Raw genomic sequence first — 27,136 nt, 5'->3', positions numbered from 1 at the left:
GAAAGAGAGCGGACAGCGGGATCAACCAAATGCCAAAACTACCGGGGGGGGGGGGGGGGGGGGGGGGGGGGGCTGACCTCCCCTTCTCTCCCCCCACTTCTCTTCCTCCCCCCACTTCTCTTCCTCCCCCTCCCCCTTCTCTTCCCCCCCCTCTTCTCCCCAACCGTAGTTTTGACGTTCAGTTGAGGTGGTGAGAGGGTCAGTAAATAGTGAAGGGAGGGAGGGGGAATAAATGGAGTGGGGAGTTACGTAGGCTTTTGATCTACCTGGGCCTTGAGGGTGATGGGGACGGCAGACAGGAAAGTGCAGCGGAGATCAGATTCAGACCTCACTGAATGGTGGAGCAGGCTCGAGGGGCTGAATGGCCTCCTCCTCCTAATTCTAGTTGTCTTGTGGGAACAAGGGTGGATCAGTAAATGGGAAAGGGTCTGTCAACGGAAAGGGGGATGGGACATAAATTAAGAATAGATGGGTGCAGTAGGGAAGGGGGCAATAGTGGAGGGGCAATAGGAGAGGGGATAGTGGAGGGGAGTAGGAGAGGGGATAGTGGAGGGGAGTAGGAGAGGGGACAGTGGAGGGGCAATAGGAGAGGGGATAGTGGAGGGGCAAGAGGAGAGGGGATAGTGGAGGGGAGTAGGAGAGGGGACAGTGGAGGGCAGTAGGAGAGGGGACAGTGGAGGGCAGTAGGAGAGGGGACAGTGGAGGGCAGTAGAAGAGGGGACAGTGGAGGGCAGTAGAAGAGGGGACAGTGGAGGGGAGTAGGAGAGGGGACAGTGGAGGGCAGTAGGAGAGGGGACAGTGGAGGGCAGTAGAAGAGGGGACAGTGGAGGGCAGTAGGGGAGGGGACAGTGGAGGGCAGTAGGAGAGGGGACAGTGGAGGGCAGTAGGAGAGGGGACAGTGGAGGGCAGTAGGAGAGGGGACAGTGGAGGGCAGTAGGAGAGGGGACAGTGGAGGGCAGTAGGAGAGGGGACAGTGGAGGGCAGTAGGGGAGGGGACAGTGGAGGGGAGTAGGAGAGGGGACAGTGGAGGGCAGTAGGAGAGGGGACAGTGGAGGGCAGTAGGAGAGGGGACAGTGGAGGGCAGTAGGAGAGGGGACAGTGGAGGGCAGTAGGAGAGGGGACAGTGGAGGGCAGTAGGGGAGGGGACAGTGGAGGGCAGTAGGAGAGGGGACAGTGGAGGGCAGTAGGAGAGGGGACAGTGGAGGGCAGTAGGGGAGGGGACAGTGGAGGGCAGTAGGGGAGGGGACAGTGGGGGGCAGTAGGAGAGGGGACAGTGGAGGGCAGTAGGGGAGGGGACAGTGGAGGGCAGTAGGGGAGGGGACAGTGGAGGGCAGTAGGAGAGGGGACAGTGGAGGGCAGTAGGGGAGGGGACAGTGGAGGGCAGTAGGGGAGGGGACAGTGGAGGGCAGTAGGGAGGGGATAGTGGAGGGGAGTAGGAGAGGGGACAGTGGAGGGCAGTAGGAGAGGGTACAGTGGAGGGCAGTAGGAGAGGGGACAGTGGAGGGCAGTAGGGGAGGGGACAGTGGAGGGCAGTAGGGGAGGGGACAGTGGAGGGCAGTAGGGGAGGGGACAGTGGAGGGCAGTAGGAGAGGGGACAGTGGAGGGCAGTAGGGGAGGGGACAGTGGAGGGGCAATAGGAGAGGAGACAGTGGAGGGCAGTAGGGGAGTGAATGTAGAAAGGAGGAGGCAGTTGGGGAAGGGACGCATTGAGAGAGAGGGGGTGGTAGGGGAGGGGACAGTTGGGAAAGCGATGCAGTGGGGAGGAGATGCAGTGAAGGAGGGAGGGGGCAATTGGGGAGGGAGCGGAGGGGGAGGGGGGCAGTAGGAGGGGGCGGTCCAGGAGGGGGGGCAGTTGGGGAGAGGGCAGTAGGGGAGGGGGCAGTAGGGGAGAGGGCAGTAGGGGAGGGGGCAGTAGGGGAGGGGGCAGTAGGGGAGAGGGCAGTTGGGGAGAGGGCAGTTGGGGAGAGGGCAGTAGGGGAGGGGGCAGTTGGGGAGAGGGCAGTTGGGGAGGGGGCAACAGGGAGGAGGCAGTTGGGGAAGGGACGCATTGAGAGAGAGGGGGTGGTAGGGGAGGGGACAGTTGGGAAACCGATGCAGTGGGGAGGAGATGCAGTGAAGGAGGGAGGGGGCAATTGGTGAGGGGGCAGTGGGGGAGGGAGCGGAGGGGGAGGGGGGGAATATGGAGGGGGCAGTAGGGGAGGGAATGCAGTGAGGGAGAGGGCAGTAGGGGAGGGGGCATTTGGGGAGGGGGCAATTGGTGAGGGGCCGGTTGAGGAGGGGGCAGTAGGGGCGGGGGCAGTAGGGGAGGGGGCAGTAGGGGAGGGGGCAGTTGGGGAGAGGGCAGTTGGGGAGGGGGCAGTAGGGGAGAGGGCAGTAGGGGAGAGGGCAGCTGGGGAGAGGGCAGTTGGGGAGGGGACAGTAGGGGAGGGGGCAGTAGGGGAGGGGGCAGTAGGGGAGGGGGCAGTAGGGGAGAGGGCAGTTGGGGAGAGGGCAGTAGGGGAGGGGGCAGTAGGGGAGAGGGCAGTTGGGGAGAGGGCAGTTGGGGAGAGGGCAGTTGGGGAGGGGGCAGTTGGGGAGGGGGCAGTTGGGGAGAGGGCAGTAGGGGAGGGGGCAGTAGGGGAGGGGGCAGTAGGGGAGAGGGCAGTTGGGGAGGGGGCAGTAGGGGAGGGGGCAGTAGGGAGAGGGCAGTAGGGGAGAGGGCAGTTGGGGAGGGGGCAGTAGGGGAGAGGGCAGTTGGGGAGGGGGCAGTAGGGGAGGGGGCAGTAGGGGAGAGGGCAGTAGGGGAGAGGGCAGTTGGGGAGGGGGCAGTAGGGGAGGGGACAGTTGGGGAGGGGGCAGTTGGGGAGAGGGCAGTGAGGGAGGGGGCGGTAGGGGAGGGGGCAGTAGGGGAGAGGGCAGTAGGGGAGGGGGCAGTTGGGGAGAGGGCAGTTGGGGAGAGGGCAGTGAGGGAGGGGGCGGTAGGGGAGGGGGCGGTCCAGGAGGGGGGCAGTAGGGGAGGAGGCAGTAAGGGAGGGGATGCAGTGAGGGAGGGGACGGTCTGGGAGGGGGCAGTTGGGTAGGGGATGCAGTGAGGGAGGGGGCAGTAGGGGAGTGGGGCAGTTGAGGAGGGGATGTAGTGAGGGAGGGAGCGGTTGGGGAGGGGGCGCAGTAGGGGAGGGGATGTAGTGAGGGAGGAGGCAGTAGGGGAGGGGATGCAGTGAGGGAGGGGGGCAGTAGGGGAGGGGGCAGTAGGGGAGGGGGCAGTTGAGGAGGGGATGCAGTGAGGGAGGGGGCAGTAGGGGAGGGGATGCAGTGAGGGAGGGGGCAGTAGGGGAGGGGATGCAGTGAGGGAGGGGGCAGTAGGGGAGGGGATGCAGTGAGGGAGGGGGCAGTAGGGGAGGGGATGCAGTGAGGGAGGGGGCAGTAGGGGAGGGGATGCAGTGAGGGAGGGGGGCAGTAGGAGAGGGGGCGGTCCGGGAGGGGGTGGTCCGGGAGGAGGGCAGTAGGGGAGTGGGGCAGTTGAGGAGGGGATGCAGTGAGGGAGGGGGGCAGTAGGGGAGGGGATGCAGTGAGGGAGGGGGCAGTAGGGGAGGGGGCGGCCGGGGAGGGGATGCAGTGAGGGAGGGGGGCAGTAAATGGTCAGACTCCTCATTGAGCACACAATAAGTATGTAACATTTAAAGGAAACACAATTTTGCTGGTGTTGAGAATTGGGGTTGTGGCAGAGACCAGAGTGTCAAAGCTGTTCTCCGGGACTTTACTCAGCCTTTGTGTCTGTTTGCAGTAACTTGATCCATTCCATCAGCAATAACACTTCACCCAGACTGCCTGGTAGCATCTCGCTGACTGAGCTTTGTCTCATGCACCTTGCTTTCCTCTCCACCCTGTAAGCACCCACCTTGTTGGATGGCCTGTACTTCCCTTTGCCTGTCAATCCCACCTCTCACCATTTGCTGCCGACATGATAAAGCCTTGGTCAGTTGTCAGTGGAAAACTCAGAGCTTTTCAACCATAGCTAGAAGGAGAGAATCAGCACAGGGTAGTGTCTGAAAACCGGTCATTAAATCCATAGGGTTTGGGCATTAGACAAAGTCTGGCATTGAACCATAGCAAGGTGGCATTGCATTTCCTTCAGAAAGATATAGGGTGTGGTTTGACTTTCTTTGGTGTCTCTCAGCCAGTTGAATGGAACATGTTTTTACGACAGGTGCGTTGTACCAGGTGATGCTCAGCAAAGGTCGACCTCTGACCGTTAAGGCCATAAGTTTCAGGTGTAGCTGGTTAAACACAAGTTTGGGTCAGTCAGAGTGTAATTGTTGCATGTTGAGGAAGTGTTGCAGATCAGATCACAGCTCAAACGCACCCAGCAATTTCTTAGCGCTGCGTCTGCCGGAGAGTCTGTTGTCTGTACAGACTTTGGAGTAGTGTAAGCAGATCTTCCAGGGCTTCATGATTAGCCAAACGTATTGAATTGTAATGACCAGAATCAGCCATATTTCTACTGCCTGGATGAGTGATTGAGTTGTCTTGTCCCTCTTAAGTGTTTATGAAAGTGATCAAGCAAAAGAATGCCAATAAAATAAAGAAGCTTTATCGATAACTCTAAAGATATTGTGAAGGTATTTTGGGGTGATAGCTTACACTGCTGCTGGCTGAGAAAATCCAGTCCATTAAATACTATAACAGCCACTTAAAACCCAACACTTTCTTATCCAAACCAAAGGTTTTAAATGCTGAGGCCTACTCGTTGCTCAGGAGCCTGAGACTCAATTTGTATGAGCTTCAGAAAAGTTATCCTTTTACCCTGCTCGCCGCCATGGAAACTTCAGCATTGCCCATGAATCTTACCCATGGGCACTCAGTATAGGATCTCAGTAATTTGGTACACTTGACAGCACACTTTTTTTTTTTAAATTTAGATTACCCAATTATTTTTTCCAATTAAGGGGCAATTTAGCGTGGCCAATCCACCTACTCTGCACATTTTTGGGTTGTGGGGGTGAAACCCACGCAGACACGGGGAGAATGTGCAAACTCCACACAGACAGTGACCCAGAGCCGGCTTGACAGCACACTTGACGCGACAAAGCTCATTGGCACCTTGAGATCCTCAGTAAAATGGCATTTTTCCCCACGTTTCATGGGAGGTGTGGGACATTGAGTTGGAAACTTCCCCAATTGCGAGACCCGTCTCCTTTAAAAGAGTCTCCAGCCACTGTATTTTTCACTCCAGAACGGCGGGACAGGGTGAATTCAGGCCCACTGCCTCCAGAGGCAGGCCCAGGGTGGCACAGGAGGTAGGCAGTTGGCCAAAACACACACCTTCATTTACTGGGACAACAGCCCTTTTAATTATGAAAATCAGTTCCTCAACCCCTGCCCCCCTCACCACCACTATCCTTCATAGAAACATAGAACAGTACAGCACAGAACAGGCCCTTCGACCCTCGATGTTGTGCCGAACAATGATCACCCTACTCAAGCCAACATATCCACCCTATACCAGTAACCCCCCCCCCCATATTAACCTTATTTAGGACACTACGGGCAATTTAGCATGGCCAATCCACCTAACCTGCACATCTTTGGGCTGTGGGAGGAAACCGGAGCACCCGGAGGAAACCCACGCACACACGGGGAGGACGTGCAGACTCCGCACAGACAGTGCCCCAGCCGGGAATTGAACCTGGGACCCTGGAGCTGTGAAGCATTTATGCTAACCACCATGCTACCGTGCTGCCCCCTACCTTCCATGCCACACGTATTCCTAATGCTCCCACATAGTCATCAAGCCCTCATGCGCCCATGCCTCTCCGTGCTCTCTCATACCCCAGTAACCCCCATATATCCTCCATGCCACTCACCCAGTATTCACTATGGGTGATCCTCAAGAGCCATGTTTTTGAAATGGAAGTGAAAAAATGTACATTTCTAACTCACTAGAGTCTCACTCAAATGTCATCCTGAAAAAAAATCAATTCATAAAATCCACCCAAACAATTGTTATAAAAACAAACATCTATTTCACTAACCACATCAAAAAGAGATAATCCTGTACTAAATGTCAATCAAAATGCAAACCCAGTCCCCTGTTGGGATAAGTGTTTTAGGAGCTCTGGAACTCAGCCAAGCATTAACAATGGGCTCTGCTGTAATAACAAATCCTGGCATATGTAAATAATAAAGTCTATTGAAACTGGAAACTTTTTTTCGAAGCTACACCCTGTCAATCAAGACAATCCAGAAAATTAGTATTTTTTTTCTCGAAGTGAAAGCTGCTGATGATTTCAATTTCCAAGGTGTTTTAGGTGTTGAGATCATTTCACGTTATTATAGTCGAGGTGCCAGGCATGATAGAGGTCTACAAAATTAAGAGGGGCATAGACAGAGTGGATAGTCAGAGGCTTTTTCCCGGGGTAGAGGAGTCAATTACAGGGGGCATAGGTTTAAGGTGCGAGGGGCAAGGTTTAGAGGAGAGTTTTTTTCCACAGAGGGTAGTGGGTGCCTGGAACTCGCTGCCGGAGGAGGTGGTGGAAGCAGGGACGATAGTGACGTTTAAGGGGCATCTTGACAAATACATGAATAGGATGGGAATAGAGTGATGTGGACCCCGGAAGTGTAGAAGATTTTAGTTTTGACGGGCAGCATGGTCGGCACAGGCTTGGAGGGCCGAAGGGCCTTTTGCTCTGCTGTACTTTTCTTTGTTCTTTGTTCTTCTTTGTTCCATTTGTGGATCCCTTTCCAGTCGTGGGCTATTTGGATCCCCAGGTAGCGGAATTTGAGTCGGGCTCGTTTAAACGGCAGCCCCTTTAGTGCTGCTGCCCCCCCCCCCCCCCCCCCCCCCCTTCCTTGCGGGTGTACTGGGAAGATCTCGCTTTTGCTCATGTTGAGTTTGTAGCCCGAGAAGGCGCCAAACTCTTTCAGCAGCGCGATGATTCCGTCCATGCTGCTTTGTGGGTCCGAGATGTAGAGGAGCAGGTCATCTGCATAGAGTGAGACTCTGTGCTCTCTGTGCTCTCTGCCTCCCCTTCGGATCCCCCTCCAGCTTTTTGCCGCTCTGTGTGCAATTCCTCGGCCTTTTCTCATTAGAACAAAGAAGGATGAGGGGCGACTTGATAGAGATTTATAAGATGATCAGGGGAATAGATAAAGTAGACAGTCAGAGACCTTTTCTCCGGGTGGAACACACCATTACAAGGGGACATAAATTTAAGATAAATGGTGGAAGATATAGGAGGGATGTCAGAGGTAGGTTCTTTACCCAGAGAGTAGTGGGGACATGGCATGCACTGCCTGTGGAAGTAATTGAGTCAGAAACATTAGGGACCTTCAAGCGGCTATTGGATAGGTACATGGATTACGATAGAATGATGGGGTGTAGATTAATTTGTTCTTAATCTAGGACAAAAGTTCGGCACAACATTGTGGACCGAAGGGCCTGTTCTGTGCTCTATTTTTCTATGTTCTATGGTGTCTTCAGTTTGGAATACATAGAAGCGCAGTTCCAAACTGGAAAAGTAATATACTGCATCTCAGCATTTGCACAATGCTGATCAAGGTAATGATCAAGTTACCATTGCAGAACAGAGTTTTATAATCAATCTCTGCAATAAAAAACAAATCTAATACAGCACCTAACTCTAACTATTTTTGTATTTCAAAGTCAGTCAATGCAGGAAAGTCTCGGAGGAGGCCAATCCCTTTTATGGATCCCCATTTGGAATTGGAATTGCTCTGTGGTACACCCCTCATCTGAGAGACTGTGCACATGTCAGAGGACCACGTGTGGGTCCTTATATGGCACCGACAAAAACTGCAGAGCGGAAACCGCAGAGTGGGGCCTCGCCACATTTTAAAAGGTTCCTGAGATGACCCAGCTTAGCTGAATCTCAGCATTACTACCCTCACAGTAACACTGCCATTACAGCCCTCACTGTAACACTGCCATTACAACCCTCACAGTAACACTGCCATTACAACCCTCACTGTAACACTGCCATTACAACCCTCACAGTAACACTGCCATTACAGCCCTCACTGTAACACTGCCATTACAACCCTCACAGTAACACTGCCATTACAACCCTCACAGTAACACTGCCATTACAGCCCTCACTGTAACACTGCCATTACAGCCCTCACTGTAACACTGCCATTACAGCCCTCGCAGTAACACTGCCATTACAACCCTCGCAGTAACACTGCCATTACAGCCCTCACAGTAACACTGCCATTACAGCCCTCTCAGTAACACTGCCATTACAGCCCTCACAGTAACACTGCCATTACAGCCCTCACTGTAACACTGCCATTACAGCCCTCACAGTAACACTGCCATTACAGCCCTCACTGTAACACTGCCATTACAACCCTCACAGTAATACTGTCATTACAACCCTCACAGTAACACTGCCATTACAGCCCTCACTGTAACACTGCCATTACAACCTTCACAGTAATACTGTCATTACAACCTTCACAGTAATACTGTCATTACAACCCTCACAGTAACACTGACATTACAGCCCTCACTGTAACACTGCCATTACAGCCCTCTCAGTAACACTGCCATTACAGCCCTCTCAGTAACACTGCCATTACTACCCTCACAGTAACACTGCCATTACAACCCTCACTGTAACACTGCCATTACAGCCCTCACAGTAACACTGCCATTACAGCCCTCACTGTAACACTGCCATTACAACCCTCACAGTAACACTGCCATTACAGCCCTCACAGTAACACTGCCATTACAACCCTCACAGTAACACTGCCATTACAGCCCTCACTGTAACACTGCCATTACAACCCTCTCAGTAACACTGCCATTACAACCCTCACTGTAACACTGCCATTACAGCCCTCACTGTAACACTGCCATTACTACCCTCACAGTAACACTGCCATTACAGCCCTCTCAGTAACACTGCCATTACTACCCTCACAGTAACACTGCCATTACTACCCTCACTGTAACACTGCCATTACTACCCTCACAGTAACACTGCCATTACAGCCCTCACTATAACACTGCCATTACAGCCCTCACAGTAACACTGCCATTACAGCCCTCTCAGTAACACTGCCATTACAACCCTCACTGTAACACTGCCATTACTACCCTCACAGTAACACTGCCATTACTACCCTCACTGTAACACTGCCATTACAACCCTCACTGTAACACTGCCATTACTACCCTCACAGTAACACTGCCATTACAGCCCTCACAGTAACACTGCCATTACAACCCTCACAGTAACACTGCCATTACAGCCCTCTCAGTAACACTGACATTACAGCCCTCACAGTAACACTGCCATTACAACCCTCACAGTAACACTGCCATTACAGCCCTCACAGTAACACTGCCATTACAGCCCTCACAGTAACACTGCCATTACAGCCCTCACAGTAACACTGCCATTACAGCCCTCACAGTAACACTGCCATTACAGCCCTCACAGTAACACTGCCATTACAGCCCTCACAGTAACACTGCCATTACAGCCCTCACAGTAACACTGCCATTACAACCCTCACAGTAACACTGCCATTACAACCCTCAGAGTAACACTGCCATTACAACCCTCACATTAATACTGCCATTACAACCCTCACATTAATACTGCCATTACAGCCCTCACAGTAACACTACCATTACAACCCTCACAGTAACACTGCCATTACAACCCTCACAGTAACACTGCCATTACAACCCTCACAGTAACACTGCCATTACAACCCTCACAGTAACACTGCCATTACAACCCTCACATTAATACTGCCATTACAGCCCTCTCAGTAACACTGACATTACAGCCCTCACAGTAACACTGCCATTACAACCCTCACAGTAACACTGCCATTACAACCCTCACAGTAACACTGCCATTACAGCCATCTCAGTAACACTGACATTACAGCCCTCACAGTAACACTGCCATTACAACCCTCACAGTAACACTGCCATTACAACCCTCACAGTAACACTGCCATTACAGCCCTCACAGTAACACTGCCATTACAGCCCTCACAGTAACACTGCCATTACAGCCCTCACTGTAACACTGCCATTACAACCCTCACAGTAACACTGCCATTACAGCCCTCACTGTAACACTGCCATTACAACAATCACAGTAACACTGCCATTACATCCCTCACTGTAACACTGCCATTACAACCCTCACAGTAACACTGCAATTACAGCCCTCTCAGTAACACTGACATTACAGCCCTCACAGTAACACTGCCATTACAACCCTCACATTTATACTGCCATTACAACCCTCACAGTAAGAAGTCTTACAACACCAGGTTAAAGTCCAACAGGTTTGTTTCAAACACGAGCTTTCGGAGCACGGCTCCTTCTTCAGGTGAATGGAAAGGCTTGTTCCAGAAATGTTTATATAGACACAGTCAGAGATGCCCCGGAATGCGAGCACCTGCAGGCAATCAAATCATCAAAGATGCAGAGAGAGAGGTAACTCCAGGTTAAAGAGGTGTGAATTGTCCCAAGCCAGTTCAGTCGGTAGGCCTCTGCAAGTCCAGGCTTGTTGGTGGGGGCCGAATGTAATGCGACATGAATCCCAGATCCCGGAATCCCAGAACCCTCACAGTAACACTGCCATTACAACCCTCACAGTAACACCGCCATTACAACCCTCACAGTAACACTGCCATTACAACCCTCACATTAACACTGACATTACAACCCTCACAGTAACACTGACATTACAACCCTCACAGTAACACTGCCATTACAACCCTCACATAAACACTGCCATTACAACCCTCACAGTAACACTGACATTACAGCCCTCACAGTAACACTGACATTACAGCCCTCACTGTAACACTGCCATTACAACCCTCACAGTAACACTGCCATTACAACCCTCACAGTAACACTGACATTTCAACCCTCACAGTAATACTGTCATTGCGCTGTGGGGAGTATCACTGTCCTGTGGGGAGTATCATTGTCCTGTGGGGAGGGTCATTGTGCTGTGGGGAGTATCATTGTGCTATGGGGGGTATCATTGTCCTGTGGGGAGTATCATTGTGCTGTGGGGAGTATCATTGTGCTGTGGGGAGTATCATTGCGCTGTGGGGAGTGTCATTGTGCTGTGGGGAGTGTCATTGTGCTGTGGGGAGTATCATTGCGCTGTGGGGAGTATCATTGCGCTGTGGGGCGTATCATTGCGCCGTGGGGAGTATCATTGCGCTGTGGAGAGTGTCACTGTCCTGTGGGGAGTGTCGCTGTGCTGTGGGGAGTGTCATTGTGCTGTGGGGAGTGTCGCTGTGCTGTGGGGAGTGTCACTGTGCTGTGGGGAGTGTCATTGTGCTGTGGGGAGTGTCGCTGTGCTGTGGGGAGTGTCATTGTGCTGTGGGGAGTGCCACTGTGCTGTGGGGAGTGTCACTGTGCTGTGGGGAGTGTCACTGCGCTGTGGGGAGTGTCACTGCGCTGTGGGGGGTGTCACTGCGCTGTGGGGAGTATCATTGCGCTGTGGGGAGTATCATTGCGCTGTGGGGAGTGTCACTGTGCTGTGGTGAGTGTCATTGTGCTGTGGGGAGTGTCATTGTGCTGTGGGGAGTATCATTGTGCTGTGGGGAGTGTCGCTGTGCTGTGGGGAGTGTCATTGTGCTGTGGGGAGTGTCATTGTGCTGTGGGGAGTGTCATTATGCTGTGGGGAGTATCATTGTGCTGTGGGGCGTATCATTGTGCTGTGGGGAGTGTCATTGTGCTGTGGGGAGTATCATTGTGCTGTGGGGAGTGTCATTGTGCTGTGGGGAGTATCATTGTGCTGTGGGGAGTATCATTGTGCTGTGGGGAGTATCATTGTGCTGTGGGGAGTGTCATTGTGCTGTGGGGAGTATCATTGCGCTGTGGGGAGTATCATTGCGCTGTGGGGAGTGTCACTGCGCTGTGGGGAGTGTCGCTGTGCTGTGGGGAGTATCATTGTCCTGTGGGGAGTGTCATTGCGCTGTGGGGAGTATCATTGTGCTGTGGGGAGTGTCATTGTGCTGTGGGGAGTATCATTGCGCTGTGGGGAGTATCATTGTGCTGTGGGGAGTGTCATTGTGCTGTGGGGAGTGTCATTGTGCTGTGGGGAGTATCATTGCGCTGTGGGGAGTATCATTGCGCTGTGGGGCGTATCATTGTGCCGTGGGGAGTGTCATTGTGCTGTGGGGAGTGTCATTGTCCTGTGGGGAGTATCACTGTCCTGTGGGGAGTATCACTGTCCTGTGGGGAGTATCACTGTGCTGTGGGGAGTATCATTGTGCTGTGGGGAGTATCATTGTGCTGTGGGGAGTGTCATTGTCCTGTGGGGAGTGTCGCTGTGCTGTGGGGAGTATCATTGTGCTGTGGGGAGTGTCATTGTCCTGTGGGTAGTGTCATTGTCCTATGGGTAGTGTCATTGCGCTGTGGGGAGTATCATTGTGCTGTGGGGAGTGTCATTGTGCTGTGGGGAGTGTCATTGTGCTGTGGGGAGTGTCATTGTGCTGTAGGGAGTGTCACTGTGCTGTGGGGAGTGTCATTGTGCTGTGGGGAGTGTCATTGTGCTGTGGGGAGTGTCACTGTGCTGTGGGGAGTGTCATTGTGCTGTGGGGAGTGTCACTGCGCTGTGGGGAGTGTCACTGCGCTGTGGGGAGTGTCATTGTGCTGTGGGGCATATCATTGTGCTGTGGGGAGTATCATTGCGCTGTGGGGAGTGTCACTGTGCTGTGGGGAGTGTCGCTGTGCTGTGGGGAGTGTCATTGTGCTGTGGGGAGTGTCATTGTGCTGTGGGGAGTATCATTGCGCTGTGGGGAGTATCATTGCGCTGTGGGGCGTATCATTGTGCTGTGGGGAGTATCATTGCGCTGTGGGGAGTGTCACTGTCCTGTGGGGAGTGTCGCTGTGCTGTGGGGAGTGTCATTGCGCTGTGGGGAGTGTCATTGTGCTGTGGGGAGTGTCGCTGTGCTGTGGGGAGTGTCATTGCGCTGTGGGGAGTGTCGCTGTGCTGTGGGGAGTGTCATTGCGCTGTGGGGAGTATCATTGCGCTGTGGGGAGTGTCACTGTCCTGTGGGGAGTGTTGCTGTGCTGTGGGGAGTGTCACTGTGCTGTGAGGAGTGTCATTGTGCTGTGGGGAGTGTCATTGTCCTGTGGGGAGTATCACTGTCCTGTGGGTAGTGTCATTGCGCTGTGGGGAGTATCATTGTCCTGTGGGTAGTGTCATTGTGCTGTGGGGAGTGTCATTGTGCTGTGGGGAGTGTCGCTGTGCTGTGGGGAGTGTCACTGTGCTGTGGGGAGTGTCATTGTGCTGTGGGGAGTGTCGCTGTGCTGTGGGGAGTGTCACTGTGCTGTGGGGAGTGTCACTGTGCTGTGGGGAGTGTCATTGTGCTGTGGGGAGTGTCACTGCGCTGTGGGGAGTGTCACTGCGCTGTGGGGAGTGTCACTGCGCTGTGGGGAGTATCACTGCGCTGTGGGGAGTATCATTGTGCTGTGGGGAGTGTCACTGTGCTGTGGTGAGTGTCATTGTGCTGTGGGGAGTGTCATTGTGCTGTGGGGAGTATCATTGTGCTGTGGGGAGTATCATTGTGCTGTGGGGAGTGTCGCTGTGCTGTGGGGAGTGTCATTGTGCTGTGGGGAGTGTCATTGTGCTGTGGGGAGTGTCATTATGCTGGGGGAGTATCATTGTGCTGTGGGGCGTATCATTGTGCTGTGGGGAGTGTCATTATGCTGTGGGGAGTATCATTGTGCTGTGGGGAGTATCATTGTGCTGTGGGGAGTGTCATTGTGCTGTGGGGAGTATCATTGCGCTGTGGGGAGTGTCACTGTGCTGTGGGGAGTATCATTGTCCTGTGGGGAGTGTCATTGTGCTGTGGGGAGTATCATTGTGCTGTGGGGAGTGTCATTGTGCTGTGGGGAGTATCATTGCGCTGTGGGGAGTATCATTGCGCTGTGGGGAGTATCATTGTGCTGTGGGGAGTGTCATTGTGCTGTGGGGAGTGTCATTGTGCTGTGGGGAGTATCATTGCGCTGTGGGGAGTATCATTGCGCTGTGGGGCGTATCATTGTGCCGTGGGGAGTGTCATTGTGCTGTGGGGAGTGTCATTGTCCTGTGGGGAGTATCACTGTCCTGTGGGGAGTATCACTGTGCTGTGGGGAGTATCATTGTGCTGTGGGGAGTATCATTGTGCTGTGGGGAGTGTCATTGTCCTGTGGGGAGTGTCGCTGTGCTGTGGGGAGTATCATTGTCCTGTGGGTAGTGTCATTGTCCTATGGGTAGTGTCATTGCGCTGTGGGGAGTATCATTGTGCTGTGGGGAGTGTCATTGTGCTGTGGGGAGTGTCATTGTGCTGTGGGGAGTGTCATTGTGCTGTGGGGAGTGTCATTGTGCTGTAGGGAGTGTCACTGTGCTGTGGGGAGTGTCATTGTGCTGTGGGGAGTGTCATTGTGCTGTGGGGAGTGTCACTGTGCTGTGGGGAGTGTCATTGTGCTGTGGGGAGTGTCACTGCGCTGTGGGGAGTGTCACTGCGCTGTGGGGAGTGTCATTGCGCTGTGGGGAGTATCATTGCGCTGTGGGGAGTATCATTGTGCTGTGGGGAGTGTCACTGTGCTGTGGTGAGTGTCATTGTGCTGTGGGGAGTATCATTGTGCTGTGGGGAGTGTCGCTGTGCTGTGGGGAGTGTCACTGTGCTGTGGGGAGTGTCATTGTGCTGTGGGGAGTGTCATTGTGCTGTGGGGAGTGTCATTATGCTGTGGGGAGTATCATTGTGCTGTGGGGCGTATCATTGTGCTGTGGGAGTGTCACTGTGCTGTGGGGAGTGTCGCTGTGCTGTGGGGAGTGTCATTGTGCTGTGGGGAGTGTCATTGTGCTGTGGGGAGTGTCATTGTGCTGTGGGGAGTGTCATTGTGCTGTGGGGAGTATCATTGTGCTGTGGGGAGTGTCACTGTGCTTTGGGGAGTATCATTGTCCTGTGGGGAGTGTCATTGTCCTGTGGGGAGTGGTGCTGTGCTGTGGGGAGTGTCACTGTGCTGTGGGGAGTGTCATTGCGCTGTGGGGAGTGTCGCTGTGCTGTGGGGAGTGTCATTGTGCTGTGGGGAGTGTCATTGTGCTGTGGGGAGTGTCATTGTGCTGTGGGGAGTGTCATTGTGCTGTGGGGAGTGTCATTGTGCTGTGGGGAGTGTCGCTGTGCTGTGGGGAGTGTCGCTGTGCTGTGGGGAGTGTCACTGTGCTGTGGGGAGTGTCACTGCGCTGTGGGGAGTATCATTGCGCTGTGGGGAGTATCATTGTGCTGTGGGGAGTGTCATTGTGCTGTGGGGAGTGTCACTGTCCTGTGGGGAGTGTCGCTGTGCTGTGGGGAGTGTCGCTGTGCTGTGGGGAGTGTCATTGCGCTGTGGGGAGTGTCATTGTGCTGTGGGGAGTGTCGCTGTGCTGTGGGGAGTGTCATTGTGCTGTGGGAGTGTCATTGTGCTGTGGGGAGTATCATTGTGCCGTGGGGAGTGTCATTGTGCTGTGGGGAGTGTCATTGTCCTGTGGGGAGTATCACTGTCCTGTGGGGAGTATCACTGTGCTGTGGGGAGTATCATTGCGCTGTGGGGAGTATCACTGTGCTGTGGGGAGTGTCACTGTGCTGTGGGGAGTATCATTGCGCTGTGGGGAGTATCATTGTGCTGTGGGGAGTGTCACTGTGCTTTGGGGAGTATCATTGTCCTGTGGGGAGTGTCATTGTCCTGTGGGGAGTGTCATTGTGCTGTGGGGAGTGTCATTGTGCTGTGGGGAGTATCACTGTCCTGTGGGGAGTATCACTGTGCTGTGGGGAGTATCATTGCGCTGTGGGGAGTATCACTGTGCTGTGGGGAGTGTCACTGTGCTGTGGGGAGTATCATTGCGCTGTGGGGAGTATCATTGTGCTGTGGGGAGTGTCACTGTGCTTTGGGGAGTATCATTGTCCTGTGGGGAGTGTCATTGTCCTGTGGGGAGTGTCATTGTGCTGTGGGGAGTGTCATTGTGCTGTGGGGAGTGTCGCTGTGCTGTGGGGAGTATCATTGCGCTGTGGGGAGTGTCATTGTGCTGTAGGGAGTGTCGCTGTGCTGTGGGGAGTGTCATTGTGCTGTGGGGAGTGTCATTGTCCTGTGGGGAGTGTCATTGTGCTGTAGGGAGTGTCGCTGTGCTGTGGGGAGTGTCACTGTGCTGTAGGGAGTGTCGCTGTGCTGTGGGGAGTGTCATTGTGCTGTGGGGAGTGTCATTGTGCTGTAGGGAGTGTCGCTGTGCTGTGGGGAGTGTCATTGTGCTGTAGGGAGTGTCGCTGTGCTGTTGGGAGTGTCATTGCGCTGTGGGGAGTGTCATTGTCCTGTGGGGAGTGTCATTGTCCTGTGGGGAGTGTCATTGTGCTGTAGGGAGTGTCGCTGTGCTGTGGGGAGTGTCGCTGTGCTGTGGGGAGTATCATTGTGCTGTGGGGAGTGTCGCTGTGCTGTGGGGAGTGTCATTGTGCTGTGGGGAGTGTATGAATTCACTGTTTGGTTTTACATCCACTCATCAGTTTGAGTCTGCAGTGTTTGGGGTCTGTGAGCTCAATTTGTTCTGAACAAGCCTCGCCTGAGAGTATGCAACATACCGAAGGAGAACCTGTTGGAACGTGTCAGAGTATAATGTGGCAATGTGTGAGAGAGATCTGTCTGAAATTGTGTGTGTGCCCATATCCACGTGTATGTATGTGTGTGTGTGTGTGTGTCCATATACATGTGTGCATGTGTATGTCGGATTGTGCCTTGATGCACACACCAGTTAAAAACACGATACAGCTGACAGATGAGGAATCATGTGTAGTCTTCTGGCTAAGCAATAGGAGGGCTGGAATTTAGTCACAGATTTTAGCTGGTTTATATCTCGAATAACAGATAGTCATGAATGAGTGTCAGGCTGGAATCTACTCAAGGAGTTTGGGATTTTAAGCACTGAATAACTGATATTCTAAAGTGAGTTCCAGGTTAGTGTTTCGAAAGGAGTTGAATAAATTTCTCGAATGACTAATACTCAGAGTGAGGTACCGGCTGGTATCTAACCAAGGTGTTTGAGGTGCAGGGAGAACAGGTTATACTTGGAATCATGGATACCTGGAAGTGAACAGAGAGATTTGGGAATTTGCATATGGAATACAAGAGTCAGGAGTGAGTTTGCAGGCTGTAATCTCATCGAGAGGCTGAGAGAGTCTCTCAGTGCAGTGTTTTTGATGTTGGTCTTTGGTTGTTTGCTGAACATGTTGTCCCCACTGAACAATGACCTGGTGCTCTTTGAGGTCAGTGTGTGATATGTGCCTTGGTTTGGTGTGTTGGGGTGTTGCTGTGTTGGAGTGAAGCCCCCTTCACTGTGTGTGTAGGTTGTGAGGTGGAGGCTTTGTAGTGCTTGTGGATAGGCCTTTCCCTCCGCCTCTCTCTGTGTACTGTGGGCCCTGATTTTGAATGTGCCTCCCAACAGGAATGGGGAAGAAAGATGACCCTCGACTGATGCAGGAATGGTTTAAACTGGTCCAGGAGAAGAACAGCCTGGTGCGCTACGAGTCCGAGCTGATGATCTTGTGAGTAATGCCAATGCTTTCTCAACATTTCGAAACAGAGTTCAGGGCCGGGATTCTCCAAGTTCTGACGCCGGCCTGAAAAGCGGTGCCAACCATTCCGCCATCAGCGGTCCCCGATAATGAGGATTGCTCCCCTTCCTAGGGGGCTAGGTCGGCGCCGGAGTGGTCCCCGTAGCTCCAGCCGGCACGGAACGGCCGGCGTGATTCCGCACTTGCACGTGGGTTCCCTTCTCCGCACCGGCCCCTGGGCAATATCACGGAGCCCTACAGGGAGGGGGCAGGCATTGAGCAACATAGGCCCCCATGGAACCAGCCTGCCCACCGATCGGTAGGCCCCAATCACGGGCCAGGCAACCGTGGAGGCCGCCCCCCCCCCGGGGTCGGATCCACCCGTCCCCCTCCCCAGGACGGCCCCCGCAGACACACCTTCCAGGTCCCGCCGGGTGCGATTTGAGTAACTTACGCCGGCCACTCGGCCCATCGGGGATCGGAGAATCACCGGGAAGGCCGCTTTCAACGGCTCCCGACCAGCGCGGTGCCGATCACGCGGGCGCTCGAGAATCGGCAAGCCGACGCCGGGGCGTCCCCGCCCCCCCCCCCCGGGGATTCTCTGACCCGACGCGGGGTCGTAGAATCCCAGCCCAGGTCTTTCCATCTTGTCCAGAGAGGACTGGTGCGGGCCAGTCGGCCTCAGTGAGTTGTAAATACGTTACACATTCTCCAAACACACCCCACCCAAAATTACACCCAGATTTTCAATATCTCTTTACTCAGGGGTTCTTTGCCACTGGAGTGTTCGACATCCTGGGGGCGGCACGGTGACACAGTGGTTAGCACTGCTGCCTCACAGCTCCAGCGACCTGGGTTCAATTCCGGCCTCGGGTCACTGTCTGTGCGGAGTCTGCGCGTCCTCCCCGTGTCTGCGTGGGTTTCTTCCAGGTGCTCCGGTTTCCTCCCACAGTCCAAAGATGTGCAGGTTAGGTGGATTGGCCTTTACCCTTGTTGTGCAAAAAAGGTTCGTTGGGGTGACTGGATTACAGGGATAGGCTGGAGGTGTGGCCTTAAGTTGGGTGCTCTTTCCAAGAGCCAGTGTGGACTCGATGGGCCGAATGGCCTCCTTCTGCATTGTAAATTCTATGATTCTATCCCAGATAATAATAATAATCACTTCTTGTCACAAGTAGGCTTCAATGAAGTTACTGTGGAAAGCCCCGAGTGGCCACATTCGGGCACCTGCTCGGGGGGGCCGGTACGGGAATTGAACCTGCGCTGCCGGCATTGCCCTGCATTGCAGGCCAGCTATTTAGCCCACTGTGCTAAATCAGCCTATTGGGTACTCTGCAAAGCGCTGATTGTGAAAGACTCTGAAGGCCCAAACTCAAACATGCTCCAATCATTGGGATTCGTATTGTTCGCACCAGACTGTGTCTGAGTGAATACGCTGTATTCTTGATGTTGCCTCAGTGTCCTCAGTCTGAGTGTACACAGCACTCCCTAAAACAGGCACAAGGATTGCAAAATGTGGGATTAACCCATGGCATGGTTTCTGATGCAGACTGTGCATCAATATCACTCTGCCCGCTAATTGGTGTGATTGCAGAATAGGGCCAGCACTAACTGGGCTGGTGGTCAGCTGCCTGATTTAGCAGGAAGCCCAGCATCATGCGGGGCCTGCACTATTTAAAGCGAGCCTGCATTACCTAAAGTCAGCCTTCGCCTCTGAGAGCGCTGTGCTCTGTGGCTGGAGGAGACACTCAGAGTAATTCTGGAATTCATGCTGATATGGAAAAGACATAACAATGGCACAATGATTCAGAAACTATGATCCTTACGTCATCACCTGGTGAGTGCACCAGACCCCATCACTCACTGACCAACAATCATTGCTCATAACTGACACTCCAACTCCCCCCTCCCCGGCTCCACAACCGTTCACACCTTACATAAGAACATAAGAACTAGGAGCAGGAGTAGGCCATCTGGCCCCTCGAGCCTGCTCCGCCATTCAATTAGATCATGGCTGATCTTTTGTGGACTCAGCTCCACTTTCCGGCCCGAACACCATAACCCTTAATCCCTTTATTCTTCAAAAAACTATCTATCTTTACCTTAAAAACATGTAATGAAGGAGCCTCAACTGCTTCACTGGGCAAGGAATTCCATAGATTCACAACCCTTTGGGTGAAGAAGTTCCTCCTAAACTCAGTCCTAAATCTACTTCCCCTTATTTTGAGGCTATGTCCCCTAGTTCTGCTGTCACCCGCCAGTGGAAACAACCTGCCCGCATCTATCCTATCTATTCCCTTCATAATTTTAAATGTTTCTATAAGATCCCCCCTTACACACGCTGCCAGCTATTCAACCATGACAGCCACATTCCCTGTGCCACATTGACTGATGCACTTCCTGCAGGATGGGGTGGGGCACAGCCAGAGGCTGCAGGAACTAACCGGTCTGCCTGTGTATTCCCGTGCCCATTCACAAACTGCTCGCCATCAGTCATTGCTGAGGCTGCGCCCTGCAACAGACACTGGTATCTTCACACTGAATCCTTCTCACATTCCCCCCTAATCCCACAATCAGACGGTTTAAACGTTCACCTTGATCTCTCCTTCCCCCCCCCCCACTTTATCCTTGGGCACCTATCCTCACAGATACCTCCTGCTGCTGTCCAGGTAGCGCTGGAAGAGCAACCGTGTGTAAGACCAGGAACACAGTCAGGCCAATCACCGTCACATGACGATACTCGGCCATGCCAGCTTAGGTCCTGACACCGCGCGTTATTGAGACAACTTGGAGGCAGGATGTGCACGCGGTGAGAGACTGGGCAGGAGTGGCTCTGGCCGAAGGCACAGGGCACAAGTAGCCCCCTCGAGGGTGAGGCTGCGCACGAGGTTTTCTGCAGAGGAGCAATTCAGTGGGGCAGGCCACAGAAGAAGGCTGATGCAAAGTTCTTGGATTCAGGAAAAAAGCCACCAGACTCCGCCAACCTTGTATCAACAGTACCAGCTTTTCCCAGGGCTTTGCGCAGGGTATGGTGCCCAACCTTGCATGTTTGGAGTGATGGCCCATCCATGATACAGAATCTGTTGTTCACTCTCACGACTCCTGGTGCAGCACAAGCAGAAATCACCCAGTGTCTGAGAGCTACAGTGGCTCCTGTCACTGCAATCATCCCAGATCAGTGAGATCAGTCACTGCAATCATCCCAGATCAGTGAGATCAGTCACTGCAATCATCCCAGCTCAGTGAGATCAGTCACTGCAATCATCCCAGCTCAGTGAGATCAGTCACTGTAATTATCCCAGCTCAGTGAGATCAGTCACTGCAATCATCCCAGATCAGTGAGATCAGTCACTGCAATCATCCCAGATCAGTGAGATCAGTCACTGTAATCATCCCAGCTCAGTGAGATCAGTCACTGTAATCATCCCAGCTCAGTGAGATCAGTCACTGCAATCATCCCAGATCAGTGAGATCAGTCACTGCAATCATCCCAGATCGGTGAGATCAGTCATTGTAATCATCCCAGATCAGTGAGATCAGTCACTGCAATCATCCCAGCTCAGTGAGATCAGTCACTGTAATTATCCCAGCTCAGTGAGATCAGTCACTGTAATCATCCCAGCTCAGTGAGATCAGTCACTGTAATCATCCCAGCTCAGTGAGATCAGTCACTGCAATCATCCCAGCTCAGTGAGATCAGTCACTGTAATCATCCCAGCTCAGAGATCAGTCACTACAATCATCCCAGATCAGTGAGATCAGTCACTGTAATCATCCCAGCTCATTGAGATCAGTCACTGTAATCATCCCAGCTCAGTGAGATCAGTCACTGTAATCATCCCAGATCAGTGAGATCAGTCATTGTAATCATCCTAGACCAGTGAGATCAGTCACTGCAATCATCCCAGCTCAGTGAGATCAGGCACTGGCATCATCCCAGATCAGTGAGATCAGTCACTGTAATCATCCCAGATCAGTGAGATCAGTCACTGCAATCATCCCAGCTCAGTGAGATCAGTCACTGCAATCATCCCAGATCAGTGAGATCAGTAACTGCAATCATCCCAGATCAGTGAGATCAGTCACTGCAATCACCCTAGATCAGTGAGCCCAGCCACTGCAATCATCCCAGCTCAGTGAGATCAGTCACTGCTATCATCCCAGATCGGTGAGATCAGTCATTGTAATCATCCCAGATCAGTGAGATCAGTCACTGCAATCATCCTAGACCAGTGAGATCAGTCACTGCAATCATCCCAGCTCAGTGAGATCAGGCACTGGCATCATCCCAGATCAGTGAGATCAGTCGCTGTAATCATCCCAGATCAGTGAGATCAGTCACTGCAATCATCCCAGCTCAGTGAGATCAGTCACTGCAATCATCCCAGATCAGTGAGGTCAGTCACTGCAATCATCCCAGATCAGTGAGATCAGTCACTGTAATCATCCCAGATCAGTGAGGTCAGTCACTGCAATCATCCCAGATCAGTGAGATCAGTCACTGCTATCATCCCAGATCGGTGAGATCAGTCATTGTAATCATCCCAGATCAGTGAGATCAGTCACTGCAATCATCCCAGCTCAGTGAGATCAGGCACTGGCATCATCCCAGATCAGTGAGATCAGTCACTGTAATCATCCCAGCTCAGTGAGATCAGTCACTGTAATCATCCCAGCTCAGTGAGATCAGTCACTGTAATCATCCCAGCTCAGTGAGATCAGTCACTGTAATCATCCCAGATCAGTGAGATCAGTCATTGTAATCATTTTTTTTTTATAAATGTTTTTATTCAGTTTTCATATTTTATATTGAACAAATTACAAATTGTTAGGAGAGAAAAAAAAAACAAACACGCAAAAATTTACATACATATTTACAGGTAAGCATCTTCGTAGTAGTAACTGCGCCCGCCCCCCCCCCCCCCCCCCCCCTCAACATGTTTATTTAGTTTGGTTTTGGGCCTTAGCTAGCCATCGAACCCCCGTACCGAACCTGTAGCCCCCCCCCCCTCCCGCTACCTTCCCCCGACTATTCTTCCTCTTGTACATTGGCCACAAATAGGTCCCGGAACAGTTGCATGAATGGCTCCCACGTTCTGTGGAAGCCGTCGTCCGACCCTCGGATGGCAAATTTGATTTTCTCCATTTGGAGAGATTCCGAGAGGTCGGACAGCCAGTCCGCAGCTCTGGGCGGTGCTGCTGACCGCCAGCCAAACAGGATTCTACGGCGGGCGATCAGGGAGGCAAAGGCAAGGGCGTCCGCCCTCCTCCCCAGGAATAGATCTGGCTGTTCTGAAACCCCGAAGACCGCCACTATCGGGCATGGCTCCACCCTCACTCCCACCACTTTGGACATAACCTCGAAGAAGGCTGTCCAGTACTCCACGAGTCTGGGGCAAGACCAGAACATGTGGGCGTGGTTGGCCGGGCCTCTTTGGCACCGTTCACATCTGTCTTCCACCTCCGGGAAGAACCTACTCATACGGGTTCTTGTTAAGTGGGCTCTATGTACCACTTTTAGTTGCGTCAGGCTGAGCCTTGCGCACGTGGAGGTGGAGTTGACCCTATGCAGTGCTTCGCTCCAGAGTCCCCACCCTATCTCCATTCCCAGGTCGTCCTCCCATTTCCTTCTTGTTGCGTCCAGTACGGTGTCGTCCCTATCTACCAGTCGGTCATACATGTCACTACAGTTCCCTTTCTCTAGGATACTTGCATCCAGTAGGTCTTCCAGTAGTGTCTGTCGTGGCGGTTGTGGGTACGTCCTTGTCTCCTTTCGTAGGAAGTTTTTGAGCTGCAGGTACCGTAGCTCGTTCCCCCCAGCTAGCTGAAATTTCTCTGTCAGTTCGTCCAGTGTTGCGATCCTGTCGTCCGTGTATAGGTCCCCGACTGTCAGTGTCCCCCCGTCCTGCCTCCACCTTTTGAAGGTGGCGTCAGTCAGTGCTGGTGTGAACCTATGGTTGTTGCGGATGGGAGCCCTGTTCGACATTTTGGTCAGGCCAAATTGCTGCCGCAGTTGGTTCCAGGATTGGAGGGTGGCTGTCACCACTGGGCTGCTGGAGTGTTTTTTGGGTGGGGATGGGAGTGCTGCCGTGGCGAGGGCCCGGAGGGAGGTTCCCATGCAGGAGGCCTCCTCCGCACGCACCCACTCAGCTTCTGGCTCCTGGATCCATCCCCTTACTCGCTCGGCTGTTGCTGCCCAGTGGTAGAATTGTAGATTCGGGAGGGCTAGCCCTCCCCTGGTTTTTGTTTTTTGTAAGACCTTCTTTGGGATCCTAGCATTTTTACCCCCCCATACGAACGCCATGATGAGTTTGTCCAGCGCTTTGAAAAAGGCCTTGGGGATGTAGACAGTCATTGTAATCATCCCAGATCAGTGAGATCAGTCACTGCAATCATCCCAGCTCAATGAGATCAGGCACTGTAATCATCCCAGCTCAGTGAGATCAGTCACTGCAATCATCCCAGATCAGTGAGATCAGTCACTAATCATCCCAGATCAGTGAGATCAGTCACTGCAATCATCCCAGATCAGTGAGATCAGTCACTAATCATCCCAGATCAGTGAGCTCAATGAGCTGCTATCCTGCCTGTGGTCAGAGGGTAAAATTTCACAGCAGTCCAGCCACCGGTCCTCCAACAGACGCCTAGGATTGCTGAGGCACTGACGTGGAGGACTGCCTGTTGCTGTGCAGAACACAATGGGCGAGATTCCCCGTTTCTGAGGGGAAGTGCCGGCACCAACGGAGAATCCGTGGTGTTCCACAACGGGAAAATCGGCGAAACGCTTACCGCTTCCGGTACCAGTGAGGGGCTAGCACCAGCGGCGCGTGGCACACGGGGAAAATTGCCGGGTCCCAGGCGCCGGCCATGTTGGACCGTATACCCGCCCACCCCGACCCCACATCTCCTGGCCACCCCCCCACCACTCCCCCCAGCCGAGTGTGGCAGTGCTGAACACTGTCCGCCCATCAGGGGCGGAGCATCGTGGGTGGGTGGAGTGGGTGAAGAATCGGCAACTGCCGACTGCCTCGATTTCGGCATCGGGAGCCATTCTCCACCCGATCGCCATCCTCGATTTCAATGTCAGGTGAGGGAGAATTCCGCTCAATGTCCCTCTCAGGATGTCAATATTCATCCTCTGTCACTTTGCCAGTGTGCCTTTGCTGTGCCCTCACAACTGACCAGAGTTGCTGCTGCCCAAACTGAGGTGGCACAGTCCAGAGCTGGGCTTCCAAGAGTCAGAGCTATCTGGGGACATCGCCAGAGCCTGGTCTCTCCCATGAAGCCTTCCAGCAGTCAGTGGACAAGGAGGGCAGGGATCAGGGCACTAAGGGAATACACAAGCTGACATTTATTTGCAATGTGGCGTGATTCCATTTCTGAACTTTGTTTGGAGTGTTTATTTTATGGTTGCATTTATATTTATATTGTGACCAAACAGCTGCTGTGATGCCAAGGGTCAGAGGGAAGGGAAGGCACTGCTGGGGAATGGAGGGATTGGGGTCACATCTGCTCGTGTCACCTCCTTCCTCTGCCCCTCCACCTTCGCCAGCGACCCACCACACAGCTCGTGACAGAGGCTGTGTCCTTTAACCCCAAGCTTGTGTCTTGTCACCCACTCTGCTGCCTATTGCAAGGCTCCCGCAGAGTGGCCTGGGCAGCGGCAGCATTATTTAAACATACCAATGGTTCTCTCTGATAAACTTGGTGGAGGAGGAAGGCTTTCATTGAGATCACCAGAATCAGGAAGAAGAATTAATTCAGCTCCTGGAGCCTGGTCCACCATTGAATAATTTTGTGACTGACATGCCTCAGCTGCACCTTCCTGCAGGTACTCAGGATCTCCATTGCCTTAGTGTCGAAATATCTATCGACCTCTGTCCCCCAGCTCTCTGAGCTGAGAATTCCAGATATACACCAGACGCAAAGAAGAGATTTCTCCTCATAAACTCGCGGATTGGGACTGGGATTTCCTGCCGAAAGCCGGTGGATTTTTTTTGCTGGGTCTCCAATTTTTCCGTCTCGGCCACGCTGATTCCCGTTACAGCCAGGACTGGGAAATCCCAGCCATAGATTCACAGAGGGAGACCCTCCCATCCCAGTGAATGTCAGCTCTCTGTGTAAAACCTAATCCCACACTCCTCCCCTATCACTGGAGCCCTCGGGGGCCCATCCAACTCCCTTTGAAGTCATTCATCATCTCCTCCTCCTTCATGGGCAGTGAGTTCCTGTTCATTACCACTGACTGCGGAAAAACATTCTTCCTCACCCCCCCCCCCCCCCCACTGTATCTCTTGTTAAAATCTTACATCCATTTCCTCTCGCTCTTCTACGATCAGCCAATGGATCCTCTGTCTATCTGACCTAAACCTTCATAATCTTGTCGCTCTATCACATCTCCCCTCGACCTCCTTCACTCCACGGAGAACACCAGCTCCGCCAACCCAAACCTTGTCACTAAAACCCCCTCATCCCGGGAAACATTCTGAAAAATCTCCTCCGCACCCATTCAACGATCCTCGCATCCTTCCCCAAAGTGTGAGCCAGAACTGGACACAATTCTCTCTAATCAGGGCCTCACCAGAGATTTATAACTTTGCTGCTTTTAATTCGAACTCGTTTAATGAAGCCCAGGATCCCATAAGCTTTGCTAACTACTCCCACAATATTTCCAGCCGCCTTTAATGATCCGTGTACAGAAACCCATGTCGCTCTCTTCCTGTGCTCTCTTTAGAACCGTTCCATTGAGTCTATATTGCCTCTTCCTATCCCTTCTGCCAAAATCCTCCACCTCCCATTCTGTCTGTTAAATTCACTCTGCCAGTTTGCTAACCTATGGCCTATCAGAGTCACATCCTTGCTATTTGCTGCACCCAAATTGTCAACGTATTGTCAGCATGTTTTGAAATTTTACTCTAGAATCCAAGATATACATTTAACACAATGGTCCTCACGTTGACCCTTCTCCAAATACCACAGTCTAGTCTGAAAAATTATCATTTATTGTGATTTGCTCATTTCCATCCGTAAATCATTACTTAATCCAAGACAAAGAGTCATCGGACTCGAAACGTTAGCTCTTTTCTCTCCTTACAGATGCTGCCAGACTTGCTGAGATTTTCCAGCATTTTCCCTTTCGTACTTAATCCAAATTGACACTGATCCTTCTATTCCGCAAACGTCAATTTTGTTAGTCAGCCTTTTATATGGTACTTTGTCAAATGTTTGTACAAATCCCTGATGGCTCTGCTTCATGAACTCGAACCTTTCCAAGCACCTGTTGATTATTTCTCTGTTTATTGTGTTTAAAACCCTTTCCCCTGCTGGCCTGTCGTTCTTGGGAATGTCCCCATAGTTCCTTCAATAAGCGTGTCACAATTATCTCTCTCAGAATGACTCCATCTGCCATTCTCTAATCCTCTGTCACATCCCCGGCCTCCAGCGAAGATTGGAGGATTATGACAAGTACTTCTGTTATCTCCACATCCACTTTCCTTAGCAACCTGGGTACAATCCATCTGGACCAGATGACCTACCAGTCAAGCACAGCATCGTGTTCAGTCCACACAGCCTCTCA

The 27,136-nt window shown here is 52.7% G+C and overlaps 1 protein-coding gene across 1 annotated transcript in view; it reads left to right on the top strand.

The window, feature by feature from the left end:
* LOC119955276 (F-actin-monooxygenase MICAL3-like) overlaps window positions 1-27,136 on the top strand; it is a 179,781-nt gene that overhangs the window by 134,739 nt on the left and 17,906 nt on the right. The window contains exon 14 of the mRNA XM_038781347.1: window positions 17,454-17,553. Within this exon, the coding sequence (XP_038637275.1) occupies window positions 17,454-17,553 (100 nt within the window). The remainder of the gene's footprint in view (window positions 1-17,453; window positions 17,554-27,136) is intronic.

Source organism: Scyliorhinus canicula, chromosome 20 (genome assembly GCF_902713615.1).
Source record: "Scyliorhinus canicula chromosome 20, sScyCan1.1, whole genome shotgun sequence".
NCBI classification, from domain to species: domain Eukaryota; kingdom Metazoa; phylum Chordata; class Chondrichthyes; order Carcharhiniformes; family Scyliorhinidae; genus Scyliorhinus; species Scyliorhinus canicula.
The sequence above is the reverse complement of the archived record's forward strand: the minus strand, read 5'-3'. Positions and strand labels throughout refer to the sequence as shown.